Source organism: Acanthochromis polyacanthus, chromosome 2 (assembly GCF_021347895.1).
Source record: "Acanthochromis polyacanthus isolate Apoly-LR-REF ecotype Palm Island chromosome 2, KAUST_Apoly_ChrSc, whole genome shotgun sequence".
NCBI lineage: Eukaryota > Metazoa > Chordata > Actinopteri > Pomacentridae > Acanthochromis > Acanthochromis polyacanthus.
This window is the reverse complement of record NC_067114.1, coordinates 37,942,061-37,956,328: the sequence shown is the minus strand read 5'-3', so window position 1 is coordinate 37,956,328 and position 14,268 is coordinate 37,942,061. Positions and strand designations below refer to the sequence as shown.

General features: G+C 43.1%; 1 protein-coding gene across 4 annotated transcripts in view; it reads left to right on the top strand.

The window, feature by feature from the left end:
- LOC110957842 (golgin subfamily B member 1-like) overlaps positions 1 to 14,268 on the top strand; it is a 48,166-nt gene that overhangs the window by 28,158 nt on the left and 5,740 nt on the right. For all 4 annotated transcript variants that reach the window (XM_051937604.1, XM_051937596.1, XM_051937585.1 and 1 more), the window contains exons 20-22: positions 60 to 164; positions 2,003 to 13,372; positions 13,652 to 13,704. In XM_051937604.1, coding sequence (XP_051793564.1) covers positions 60 to 164; positions 2,003 to 13,372; positions 13,652 to 13,704 — 11,528 coding nt within the window. The remainder of the gene's footprint in view (positions 1 to 59; positions 165 to 2,002; positions 13,373 to 13,651; positions 13,705 to 14,268) is intronic.

The following is a 14,268-nucleotide window of genomic DNA, read 5'->3' as shown; positions in this document are numbered from 1 at the left end:
TTTCATTATGCAATAATGCAGTCGTGGGTCATTTTGTTGTTTGTTTTTCTTACTTTCAGCTCGAGAACACTTCCAAAAAGTGCAACAGCTCGGAGAAACAGTGCTCTGAGTTGAAAACAGAAGTCGGCGACCTCACACAGAAGCTGAGTGTGCTGAAGGAGAAGGTGGGCTTTCGCAGAATTAAACTAGATTGCGTGGAATAGTTTGCACAATTCACATATTTAGTAAAGCAGAAATTGCCATTTCAGCATTGTTCATTATTCATTCATTTGGTCAAAACATGTAACCACTGTTGAACATATGGAACATAAGCACTGTTCATAATCAAATCTGAATTTGAAGCAGTTTCTGGGCCTTTTTGTAGACTTTCAAAGCTACGTTTAGCACGGTGAGATAACTTGAGTGGTATACAGAGGTGTGTAAAAAATGTAGAGTTCATGGAGGTTGAAAAAATGTTAATAGCAAAAATATTTATGGCATGAGGAGCCCCATTTTTTTTCAATATTGATAGCACTTCCAGGCTCGAAAAATATGTTCTACTTTATTTTTAAAACAAATAATCAAAGAAATTCAACTTTGTTTTTGCCTTTTTAAGATACATGTCATATTCACACTATTGTTTGTGATTCTGTTCAGAAGACATTTTTGAGTTCTCTACTTCTAGCCATGATAGTGGTGTTTAACCCCTTAAGCTTCAGTGTACCGCCGGTGGTACACTTACTAATTTGCATAGGAATTTCAAGAATGTCCGACGGCTGCAAACACGATTATACAAACACTATACGCCAATGGAAAGCTTAGATTCTCATGAATCCGCCGGTATAAACCACTTTCAGATGCGATTACTACAGCGGGTGAGAAAAACACATTTGTCCGACAAAAACGAATATTCATCCATCCGTTCTCTATACACGGCTTCAACGCACACAGCGCGACTCACATTTCCGGGTTTATTATTACACACAAAAAAAGATTCCACAAAAAACGGCCATAATCCAACCTTTTACATCCAGATGACACAAGCCAGTAAACTATTTTGTCCAAAACATGTCCTGAAGTCGGTATAAAATCCCCGAATCGGTCGTTATCAAGGAAATGCACCTCCCGATGCGCGTCCAATATTCCCCGTATTTTTCGTAATTTCTTTCATTTAAAAATAGAATATTAGCGATTTTTTTGTACTGAAAACGGCTGGAATTGACTGAAGCTTAAAGGGTTAAATAGCTGTATGGACCTTTAAATTGCAGTGAAAAATGAGCACACAATGAGTAAAAATGTGACCAAAGCAAAAAAAAAGAAAAAAGATTGAAGCAAAAACTACTTGGAGTTTATAGAATTAAACAGAATAGTGGGATGATAAAAGAAACTAAGAGCTACAAAACCATAAGTTATTTAACATTATCTTTTGAGAAACTAGACGAGCCCTCAGTAGAGGGCAGAACCATGCCCATGCATGATACTCTGTATCAATTTTGACCATCCTACGTATATCCCTTCCTACTTGATCTGCTGACCTCTGAATCCACAACTGAGCAGGGGACCTTAGACCGATCTTCAGTGCCAAGTTTGATTATCCTGACTTCAGCACTTGCAGAGATATCTGACCGGACATACCCACATACATACTTACCCAGCCAGATACCGAAGCGAATGCAGTAACCCCGCTGATGTACGTCAGGCGTGGTTAACTATCATTAAAACACATATGAAAGCCTCCAAACAGTCTTGCAGATGACAGCGCTCTTCCTGAAGAAGCATATTGGCGATAATTTCATCCAGATTTGAGCAGATTTCTATCAAACAGAGAAAAAAATTGCCCAGAAACTACTTGGGGTTCTGATAGTAAACATCTGTCTTTACAATTTCAGTCATTTTATGGTAATGCCATCATTCAATGTAGTTTTTATTTAGTTTTTAATAAATAGACAATAGATAATACTCTGATTTTTCCTTGTTGAGAACTGGATGTTTAATTGTGTTTTTTTTATCTCATAATTTTTAGACACAAAAACAAGAAGTCACAATTGAAACGTTGCAAACTGAGCTGGATCAGACTAACGAGGAGCTGGACAAACTGAACAGTGCCCACTTGGAAGAACGAGCTCAGCTCATCCACGACCTTCAGAGCTGCGAGCGGGAAATTGATAGTCTTAAAGATGTTCTGGCAGAAAAGGACAAGGAGATATCTGTCCTGGCTGGGAACATGGCTGAGTATGCAGAACAGGTCACCGTGCTAAAGCAGGAGATCAAAGTCAAAGAAGAGAGTCTGGTCCAGGTAGAAAACGCTCTGAGTAAAGCAGAGCGGGAGGCCATGATTATCAGAGACTCACAGAATTCAGACCAGCAGGCCCTGAACTCTAAGATCACAGAGCTGGTCGGGAAGCTCAAGGACACTGAGATGGAGTTAGCGAAGGCCACAGAAGAAAGAGAGTCTAAAGGGACTGAGGTGGAACATCTGATAAAGCAGACCGAGGAGGATATGAAAACTGTTCAGGAGCTGCGAGGGGAGATTCAGAAACAGACTGTGAGCCATCGTAATCATCTTTCTGAATGTGAAACACACATCACTTCACTGAAAGAACAGCTGACGTTATCTGCACAAAAGCTCCAGGAGTCGGAGGCACTGGTTTCACAGCTCAAGGACAAAAATACCAGCAACGAGAAACTGCAGCAGGAGCTTAATGATAAAGAAGAAACTTATGAAAAAGAGCTGAAATCCTTCAAGGAGGAACAAAACAAGCTTTTAGCACAAGTGGAAAAATCTAATAGTGAAGTCCAAACACTGTCTAAACAATTAGAGGAGCAAGCAGAGAATGAGGAACATGTCAAAAAGACAATGCAGGAGAAACTGGAAACCATAGCGTCACTGGAAAATACGCTAAAGGACGAGAGGCAGAAATTCAACACAGAACTGCAAGACCGGGATGCAGAAAACAAGAAATTGGGTAACGAACTACAAAGCAAATCTGAAAATATCTCCAAACTCAAGAACCTCTTAAAAAACACAAAGGCTGAGAAACAGCAGCTACAAGAAAAGCTTAAAGGGCTAAATGAGGAGTTTGACCTGCAGAAGCAGAATGTAACTGAGCTTAGTGCAAAAGTTTCATCTGCTCTTGAACTCAACAGCAGTCTGGAGAATCAAGTGCATTGCCTTACAAAAGAGAAACAGGGACTGGAAGTGGAAATAACTGAGCGCATGAAAAACATTTCAGAGGTTACGTCAGAGATGGAGTCGCTGCGAGAAAAAATATCTACGTTGGAGACGCAGCATTCAGAAAATAACAAAATCATTCAAGGGCTACAAAAAGATAAAGACGACCTGACTGCTCGAACTGCTGAGTTAAATCGAGTTCTTGAGCAAAGCACACACTCCAACTCGGAGGTCTTGCTCACAAAAACAAATGAATGTAGTAATCTTAATCAGCTGCTCAGGGAGAAGGAGGAAAAGGTGACGCAGCTGCAGGAACAAGTGCAGGGTTTGACTTCTAAGGTAGAGCAGCTGCAGCATGATGTGGCAGAAAAAGAGCAGATCGCTGCTGATCTTCAGACACAAAAAGAAGCCCAACAAAATCAGCAAACGCAACTTCAGGAAACATTGGATCTGCTTCGGGAACAAGAACGCAGTCTGAAGTCTGGGTTGCTGGAAAATGATGCCAAGCTGAAACAGAAGCAGGAGGAGAATCACAGTTTGCAGAGTGAACTGACAAAGCTACAAGCTGAGGCTGCATCACTCAATGAAGAAAACTCACAACTCAGGCGGCAGCTTGTAGAGAGAGAAGAAATGCTGAAAAATACAACAGAGCAGTGTCAAAAACACAAAGATGAGCTGAATGATGCAAACACGACTGTAAAGTCTCTGAGTGACCAAATTAGTGTCATGGAAGAAAACGCCAGAAAGCTTGACAGTGAAGCTGAGCGGCAGCAAACAGAGCTGGCTAGCTTAAACAGCCACGTCCAGGCTCTCGTTGAGGAAAACCGCCAACTTCATGCCGCCTGTGAGTCCAGAGAAAAGGAGCTCTCTCAGCAAACACGGGCTGTATCTGAGCTCGAAGGTCAGCTGAAAGCAATCCACGAACAGAACTCTAGTTTTAGCGTGAAGATAAGCAGCCTGGCAGAAGATAATCAAAGACTACAGGAGGAGTTAGCAACAAGCATTAAATCAGTTTCTGAACTAACCGCTGAGAGAAATCTCCTGCAGGATAAAAATTCAGGCTTTGAAATTCAAATCTCAGAAAGTCAGAAAATAATCAATGGCCTGTTGAAGGAAAAGGAGGATCTAACTGTCGCAGCCGACGAGTTAAGTAAATCCAGCTCTGCAGGTCTGTTAGAGAAAACGAACGAATGTGCTAATTTGTCAAAAACGCTACAAGCGAGAGATGAACAACTTCACAGTTTACAAGAGCAAGTTGAAAGCTTCAAAATGCAAGTTTGTCATCTTAGCACATCCTTGAGTGACAAAGAGCAAACTGTGTCAGAGCAGAGTTCACAGCTATTGCAGCTTCAGGATACAATATTGATGCTACAGGAGCAGGGATCGATTCTGAAGTCAGGGCTAATGGAGAAAGACACCATGTTCCAGCAGAAAGCAGAGGAGTGTAGCGTTTATCAGAATGAAGTCACACTACAAAAAGACCTCGTGTCACAGATGCAGGGTGAGGTAGAGTCACTCCGGCTAGAGTGCTCCAAGGCAAAACGGCAGATGGAGCAAAAAGAGCAGGCATTAAAAGAAGTAACAAGTGACTTTCAGAGCCACAAAGATGAGCTGAATAAACGAAATGAGTCAGTGATTTCACTCAGCAGCCAGCTCGGGGCCATGAATGAGAATGCTGCAGAAATGGAGGCTGAAATTGCCAACCTAAAAGCTTCTGTGCAGAAAGTCACTGCAGAAAATCAGCATCTGGTGCAGGAGGATGACCAGAGGAAGGCTGAAATAGTCGATTTTAAAGACAGCATTCAAGCGCTGAATGAGCAGAATACAAAGCTGAAATCTGAGCTGCAAAAAATTGTAACGGAGCTGTCTAAAGCACAGGAACAGGTGTGTGACAGAGAAAACCAACTCAAAATGGCATTTTCAGAAAAGGAGACTCTTAACACAGACATGCAAGGAAAAGAAAATACTCTGAAGCAGCAGGAAAGTTTGATCCAGCAGCTCAACAGTACGATTTCAGATCAGGAGGAGCAGCTGAAGCAAAAAGAAAACGACAATGTGAGTTTACAAAAACAAGTTGTAGAGCTTGAAGATTCTGTCTGTAAACTCAGAGGTCAGGTTGAGAGTCTTACTTCAGAGTCGTACACGCTGAAAAATAGTTTGGATAAAAACGAGCAGTCAAGTCTTGAATATCAAAGTCATTCTTCTGCCGCTGTTGAAAAGTTAAATTCACATCTACAAGCCAAAGAGGGAGAATGTGAGCGCATGAAAGAACAGATTTCACACCTTGAAGAATCTGTCGCAAAGCTCAACAGCAGCCTCCAAGTGCAGATTTCTGAAGTGGAAAATCTCAAAAAGGCCTTGGAAGAAAAAGAAGCGGCGCTTTTGGAGCAGTCAAAGTCTCTTCAGGATGTTCAGAGAAGAGCAGACGAGGCTTCGCTCTTCAAAAGTCAGTTCATGGAAAGCACAGAGCTCGTGTCGCAACTGCAGAATCAAATTCAGTCACTGTCCTCTGGGTCTGAAAATCTCAAAAAGTCTGCAGGTGAAACGCAAAGTGCCTTCAACAACCTTCAAGAGAAGTTCGCCTTCAACTTAGAGGAGCTACAAGATGTGAGAAAGCAGCTCTCCCAAAGGACAGATGAGGTGTCCAGTCTTCGAATGTCATTGGAAGTTTTAAATAGAGAACATGAGACAGCAAAGACCACCATAGAAACACTGAAAAATGAGTTATCTGTGATCCACGACAAACTAGAGAAAACCGAAGTTTTGAACTCCAGTCTGTCGAAGGAAAAAGACGAGGCCTTCGCTTCCCATCAAGCTAGCGTGTCGCTGCTGACCGTCGAAATAGAAAGGCTCAAATCTCAACACCTCCAGGTTGTCGCACAAATGAACGCACTGACAGAAAACCTCGAGCAGAGAGAAATGGCCCTCCATGCAATAAATAGCCAGTACACAGCTCAGGCCAAACACGCTTCGCAGCTCGTTTCAGAAATACAGAAACTAGAAGAGCAGAACAAGAGGCTAAATGAGGAGATTAGTTTGACAAAGGAAGAGCACCAGAAGCTTCTGTCTGCTGTCAGTAGTGAAAAGACGCATCTGCAAGAAGAAGTTAGGAAGCTTCTTGCAGAAAAGGAGGAGCTTCATCTGAGGTGGGCGTCGCAGGGGGAGCTGCAGGTTCAGATGGAGCAGCAGTCCAGCAGCATGAAGGAAATAATGGAGAAAATGGCATCCGAGAAGCAGAGCCTTCAAGCAAAGGTTAGTGCCAAAGACGAAGAACTTTCTCAGTTAAAAGAAAGCGTTCAAATGATAGAGCAAATTCTGCAGGATTCTGAGAGAGAGTGGCTGTTGGTTCTGGACAGGGAAAAGCAGGATAAGAATCTACTTGCAGAACAGTTGAGAAGTGTGGAGTACAAAATGGAATCTAAAGATGTTAAAGTTAATGCTTTGAAAGAGGACTTGGACATTTTGCAGGAGAAATTAGCCGAGGCTTCCTCTGCAATTAGACAGGGCTCTGATCAGCTGAGTGCTAAAGAGTTGGAGGCATCGGCGTCCAGAATTCAATTGGAGACGATGTTAGCTTCTATCCAGGAAAAGGATAATGAGAACCATAATTTGAAGGAAGCTCTGAAAGGTGTGGAAGATGAGTTGCAGAAACTTTTAGCTGACAAAGATTCCTCTGTCGTGCAACAGTCCACATTTGAGGGATCTGCTGCCTTAAATGGAGAAAAATCCTCCTTGCAGGAAAAGATAAAACAGTTACAAGAAAGGCACCAGTCTGAGGTAGATGCTTTGAAAAACAACTTGCAAAAAACACAGAATGTACTTAACGAAGGAGATCGCAGTAATGATGAGAAGATTCAACAAATTTCTCTTTTGCAAGAGACAGTTGAGCATTTACAGACTCAGCTTAGTACAGAATTGGAGAAAATGAAAGAAGCTGCTGCCAAACAATCTTCTTTGCATTTTGAATTGCAAGCAAAAGATGAACAGATCAGCTGTATGAGCCTTCAGATAAGTCAGCAGAAGGAGTTACTTGCTGGACTCAGTCAGCAGTTAAAAGATAAAGATGCATCCATCGCTCAAGTCATAGAGTCTGCCTCCAATGAGAGAATGAAACTCGGTGAGGAGAACAGTTTTCTATTAGCAGAATTAGAGAGCATGAAAAGCTCAGTGAAGAAGCTTGAGGAAGATATTTCAGGCTGTCAAAGTGAAATCGAGACCAAGAATACAGAGAAGCTGAAGCTGATTAAAGAAAAGGATGATCTAAAGAGTGAGTTCGCCAAGGTTTCTAAAGACAAAGATGCCATGAAGAAGAAGCTCCAAGCTGCCCTGGTTGTGAGAAAAGATCTGCTGAAAAGAATAGAAGAATATGAAAACCAAAAAGAAGAAAGTATAAACGACAAAAGTGAGATTTCACTTTTGGCGGATAAGTTAAATGAAGTAACAAATCATGCTCAAGCTGCAGAAAAAGTGTTTGAAGAAAATGTTTCTCTTCTTGAAAAGAAAATTCTAGAGAAAGATGAAGAGATTCTCGAACACAAAACAGAAAAAGAAAGACTTGTAGAGCAACTACAGTCAGATAAGCTAAGACTGGAAGCCACACTAAACGAGAAAGAAGCACATTTGTCTGAAACATTGCAAACACTTGGTGAGAAAGACTCTCTCATTGAGCAGCTGCAGTCCAGTGCTGCTGGGAATGAGGAAGCTTTTGAGCGAGAACGAAACAGTTTGATGCAGAAATTAGAAGAGCTTCAAAATGAAATGAAGACGTGTAAAGATGAGTTAAAAGACAAATCCTCCTCCAGTGCCAGCGCTGTCGATTTGGAAAACGAACTCGCACAGATGAAGCTTGAAAAAGCAACGCTGCAGAAAAAAGCTCAGGCTGCTTTGTTGGCACGCAAAGAAACAATGAAGAAAGCTCAAGAAAACGAGAAAAAATTAGGCCAAGAACTGGCCGAGCTGAAAGACGACTACAAGGCTCTTCTGGAACAGCACTGCCAGCAGACGAACGAGCTCAACGCCGTCCAGTTGAACTTTGATGAGAAGATCAGGGAGCTAGAAGACCTGCATAAAACCTCTTTGTCTTATCTGGACGAACTGGACACTTTGAGGCAGCTCGTTGAAGAGAGGGATAAGACTCTACAAGATCTGAAGATGTCTTTGGCTGAGAAGGAGAGCCAGTGTCATTCTCTTTCCAGCTTGCAAACAGAGCTGGAAACTGTTCAATCCAGATTTGAGAGCGTTTCTCTTGAGATGACAACTAAAGATGAGGCTCTTGTAGTCATGGAGCAAAGAGAAGAAGCTTTGAAATCCAAGCTACAAATGATGGAAAACGTCTTGGAGAAAGCTCAGGCTGAAGTAAAGGAGAAAAAAGAAGAAGTTGAGAGATATCAGGAACAGGCCCAACAAGAGAATCAAGAATTATTGAATAAAATCATCGCTTTGGAAACTCAGGTAAACATCTCCGAGGAACTTAAGCAAGCCAATGAAGAAAAGTATCAGATCCTAATGAAAGAAAAGGAAACCCTTCTGGAGCATAATAATCACATAAAAATGGAACTTGAGGCAGCAGCTGCTTTAGTTTTGCAGAAATCTTCCGAGGTTTCAACCATTCAGAAGACATTAGCAGAAGCACAGCAGCAGCTCCGTGAGGACAAAGATATTCTGACTCAGGAGCTTGAAAGTGCCCAGCTGCACTTCACTGAAACACAAAGGAGTTTGGATTCATTGAAGCAGGAAAAGGAAAGCGCCTTCAAACTGATCAATGAACTGAGAGACGAGGTAACAACGCTGAGCAAGCAGCTGAAGGAGAAAGTAAACGAGCAGCTGCACGAGAAGAAACCTGAGATAATCCTCAAGCAGGAGGAAGGCGTCTGTTTTTCTTGCAAATGTGCCGAAAACTTTGAAGCGAAAATGAAGGAGAGAGACGACGCCTTGTTGGTTTCTCAGGCTCAAGTTTCAGAAAAGGAAGAGCTAATTGCTGCACTTGAGCTGCAATTACAGCAGCAAAGTAAAATGCATGAAATTACTGTTGAAAAGATGAAAACAGACGCTAATGAGCTTCAGAAATCTCGAGACGATGTCACCAGAGTGAACGACCAGGATCACCAGAGTAAAATCGCCCTTCTGACTAGGAAACTTCAAGCAGCTTTAGTTTCTAGGAAAGAACTCCTGAAGGAAAATGCTGCCCTCAAAGATGAAGCAGAAAAGCAATCGGCAAGATGTGAAGTGAAAGAAACCGAGTATTTGGCTCTGGAATCATCGGTGTTGAAACTGAAACAACAGAATATGGACTTGGAAAGCTCTGTGTCATCTGTCACCAAAGAGAAAGACAAACTCAGCACTGAGGTGGATCGCGTCCTTAATGATAATCGCAGTCTGTCTGCCGCCTGTGAAAGTTTGAAACTCACCATAGAAAACATCACTCAGCAGAAAAAAGCGTTTTCCTGTCAGCTCGAATCACTTAAAGACTCTCAAACGGACGAGCTGTCCAAGTGGAAGTCGAAGCATGCAGAGCTGAAACAGGAATACGAGTCTCTCTTACAAGCTTATGAAAATGTCAGCAGTGAAATGGACAAGATGAGGCAGCTTTTGGAGGGAGCTAAAAGAGAGAGACAGGAGGCGATTCGGAAAATCCACAAACATGAGACTGAGATGGAGAATCTGGAGAAACAAGCCCGAGAGATGGAGGAAGAAAATGGCAAAATTAAAGAGAGGATGCAGAAATATTCCAAAGAGAAACGCCGGAAGATTGAGGAGCTCGAGGAGGAGCATCAGAAAATTAAACAAGAGCTAACTGAGCTGGATGGAAACCACAAAAAGGCAATGTGTGAGCTCGGTGACAAAAACCAGAGACTAGAGGCTGAGATTTGCCAACTGAACGAGTCTTTAGAGGATCTCGAAGTGAAACTTACTGAGATGCAGGCTGAAAATAGCCAACTGGCAGCAAAGCTTGAAGAGGCTAATAGTTCACTGGAAAAGAGGAGCTTGGAATCAAATACATACACAAACAACATGCAGCTCAAACTTGATGAAGCACTCAGGTTGAATAATTCCCTCACCGCCCAGATCGAGGCACAGAAAACAGAGCTTGGTGCTCAATTAGAAATCAACAAGTTGTTACAAAAGGAGAAGCAAAGTCTGTCTGAGAGAACTGAGAAGATACAGAATGATCATGAATTGCATTTGGGAAAGAAAGATGACGCCATTAAAGAGCTCAATGACATTATTAACAGGAACAGCCAGGACACTATCAGCCTGAATGAGAAGGTGAGAATCTTGGAGGACGACAAATCTCTACTGCAAGAGGAGCTGGAAAATGTTCAAGAGATCTCAGACAAAGTGAAAAATGAAAATGAATATTTGGAAACTGTGATCCTCAAGAACTCTGAAAGAATTGATGAACTGACTGAGTCTATCAACAGTTTGCAAACCCAGAACGCTCAGCTGTCCTCTCAGCTCGCTGCTAGCAAAGAGATGAGTGATCGAGTTCGCCAACAAAAAGAACAGGAACAGCTAAAGTTGGTCAGAGAGTTGGAGGATAAACTGAAGACGGTTCAGAGAGGCAACGAAGGCTCCAAGAATGTGAGGAAAGAGCTGCAGGAGCTGCTCAAGGAAAAGCACCAGGAGATAAATCAGCTGCAGCAAAACTGCATCAGATACCAGGAGCTGATTTTAGATTTGGAGAGCTCTTTGAAGAGTTCGCAGTCAGCCTGCGCACACTTGGAGGTAGATCTGAAGAAAAGTGCTGAGAAAACATCAGCTTTAGAGGGGAGGCGTAAACAAATTGAAGCTGAGCTCATTACGCAGAAGAGTCTCCTACAGGAGGCTGAAGAAAAGATACAAAGTGTTCAATCTGAAAGAGACCAGCTGGCTTTTCAAATATCACAGCAAAATAAACAGTCCACAAAGAAAACAGTACAAAACGTAGAGGAAACACAAAGAAACTCCTACATGGAGAGTCGGTTTGTGTTGCAGCAACAGATCGATGACCTCAAGGACCTAAAAGATCAAGAAACGCAACGAGTTGATGAACTGAGGCAGCAGCTGGACTCTCAGGATTTGCAGATAAATACTCTGAAGAGAGCAGCCGAGACTAATGAAGCAAAGCTGTCTGCTCTGTGTACGACTCCACAAGGGGCCGACGCCACCAGACTGTGGAACGATTTGTACCAAAAGACCTTAAATGAGAAGGATAACCAGCTCCTAGAACAAGGCTTCATGATTAAAAGATTCCTGGAAGATATGAGAGTGAAAGATAAAGAGGTGAATGAACTACGAGTGACCAAATCAAGGCTGGAACGGACGCTGAATGAATACTCTGTTGCTGCTGCGGCTCAACAAAGACAGCTGTTTGTTATGAGTGCAAGCAATGCCGAGCTCAGCGAGACTGCAGAGCTCATGACAGTTCAGGTGAAAGAACTCGGCGCTCAAGTGGAGAGAATAGAACAAGATAAAAACGCGCTGAACCGACAGCTCGCCGACAAAGAAGACACGATCTCCCAAATGCAGCTTCATCTTCAGCAAATGGAGAAGATCAACGCTGACACGGACGCTCAGCTTCTCCTTCTGCAGTCTCAGAATGACAAAACTCGGGCCGACTTTGAGAAGCAGGAGGGAATTTCTCTGCAGCTCAAAACTCTCTTGCAGAGCAAAGACGCTGAGATCTCCTCTCTGCTGTCCTGCAAGGACGGACAGATGTCAGGATATCTGGAGCAGCTCCAGGCCAACTACCGCTCACAGGTGTCAGTTTACGAAGACCGGCTAACTTCTTTACGCTACCAAAGGGAAACGGCCGACAAAGAGCTGAGAGTGCTTGAGGCCAAAGTTAAAAGTCTGCAAATTAAAGCAAACAGATCCATCCAGGAAAAAGAGCAGATGGCAGCTAAGATAGAGTCATTTAAGAACTCGATGGTGTCTTTACAGAGCGAACGGGAGCGATTGATGTCAGAATACAGAATACTGGAAGCAAAGAGCCAGTTGGGGTTAAAGGGAAAAGAGGGCTCCGCTGATGGGGAAGGAGGTGCAGCCAGAGGCCTTAAACATGAAATAAGGAAGCTGTTACATCAGATGGATGATCTCAACTCAGAGAACGCCATGCTCAGGGCTCAGCTGGTCCGCTACAGAGAGGATTTAAATCAGGTTTTATCCCTCAAGGACAACCAGCTGAAGGTGCTGCTGAAGAAGCAGCAGGATGTCATTAAAAACCTGGAAACCCAAAAGGCTGCAGCCGAGAAGCAGCACAGAGAGGCTCGGCTGGAGCTGCAAAAGGAAGAAGAGGGCAGCAGCACATTAAAGACTGAGAACTCTAAACTTAAAACTCAGGTGTCGCAACTGGAAGCTGAAATATCGACTCATAAGAAGGAAAGGGCTTCAACAAATGAGGGCAGAGTGATCACAGACTTGCAGGAAGCCGTGGCAGCCAAAGCAGCCGAATGTAATGACCTCCAGCAGAAGCTTCTTTCTCTGAAAATGTCGTCCGATGAGCTAAAGGACAAAATGCAGCAGCTGGAAAATGAAACTGACAAAAAGCTAGCAGAGGCCGAGGACAAATACAACGGCGAGCTGGACGCCTTCGAACGCGAGGTGCAGCTAATGAGGAACGAGCGAGAGACGGCAGATCAGAGGGTGGCGGGGCTCGCAAAGGAAATACTGGAGATGGAGCAACAGTTATCACAGGCTAAATCACAAAACAAAGACACGAAGGCTCAGAATGAATCCCTGTGCAAAGCCATGGCCGCTCTTCAGAACGACCGAGACCAGCTTATCGAGGACTTCAAGATCCTCAGGAACAGATATGACGAAGAGCTCCGAGAGACTCAGGCAGCCTTGAACAAGATGGAGCGAAGTCTGCAGGATGCCACCTCGGACTTGGCCATGTTGGTCAAAGAGAGGGACATCTTGGTTCATAAACTGAAAGCTGTAGAGAGCAAAGATGTCAACATGGAGCTGAACAAGCTGCTGGACGAGCTGTCGAAGGCTTTGTCAGAAAAGGAGAAAGAACTGAAACAGGTCAGTCTGGAGAATGCCACGTACAGCAGGCAACTGTCAGCGTTCTCCAGATCCATGGCCAGCCTGCAAAACGATCGCGACAGGCTGATGGATGAGCTGGCCGGAGCCAAAAGAGTGTTTGAGTCCAGGCAGGGGTCTGGCCCGGAGACTGCCGATGGCCCAAATGTGGAAAACTCAAAAGGAAGTGGCGTCCAGAATGAGAAGGACGGGCTGGTAAGTCAAGTCATCAGCTGTGATTTGAGTTTGGCTGTTGCTTGCACTCATTTCTCTGCTGTGGTTCTTGTTGCAAACAGCATGCAGGGTCGACGTAGATGGTTTTCATTTTGGTTTTGCATACCATGGCTTCGACTTGCATGGTATTTTTCTGTTGTTGGGCTGCTCTTATGTCTGTGAAATTCTATCATCAATTCTAATTACAGAATTTTCTTGACGAGGACTTTTATTATTTCAGTGATTGATGGCTTTTTTCTTTTTTTTTTGATGTCGTTGCAGGAGATGGATGAAGTACAGCAAACGGTTCACAAAGAAGAAGCAATACATCTGAGGTAAAAGCTTTAACCTTGTTACTCTGGTGTGCTTGTGCATAGTGTTTCCTGTATTCAACTAAACATCTAAGCAGCCACCAGGTTGCTTAACTTTCTGAACACCAAAACACACTGGCAGGTTTGAAACACGTTTTTACAAAAACCCTGAAACCACAACATTTATCACCCAGAAACTGTAAAAACTGAAAAAAACATGTCTGATTTTAAACTGTTCCAACATAGTTAACTGTGTGTGATGTGCAGTTCTGTCAGGAAAATTAACCAAATCTATGTTTAAAAATAGGATGTCATCAAAATGACTTTGTTCCACCTGTTTCATTTTAAAATTTGCAAAAATTAAACCAGTTGTGCTTATGTGAAAAACAAAAGTTCTGCATTTCTCAGCATAACTGGAAAACCATGACTTACTCAGCTGTGACCAACAGTTGTGACAAAAAATCATAGTTTTCAGTTGAACTGCAGGCAGTGAGGGAGGGAGAAGATGGCCAGAGAGACTGAGAAGAAAATTAAACATTAATCACTAAAATAAATGCAGAATGGCTGAATAACAGGAAATAGCAAGTT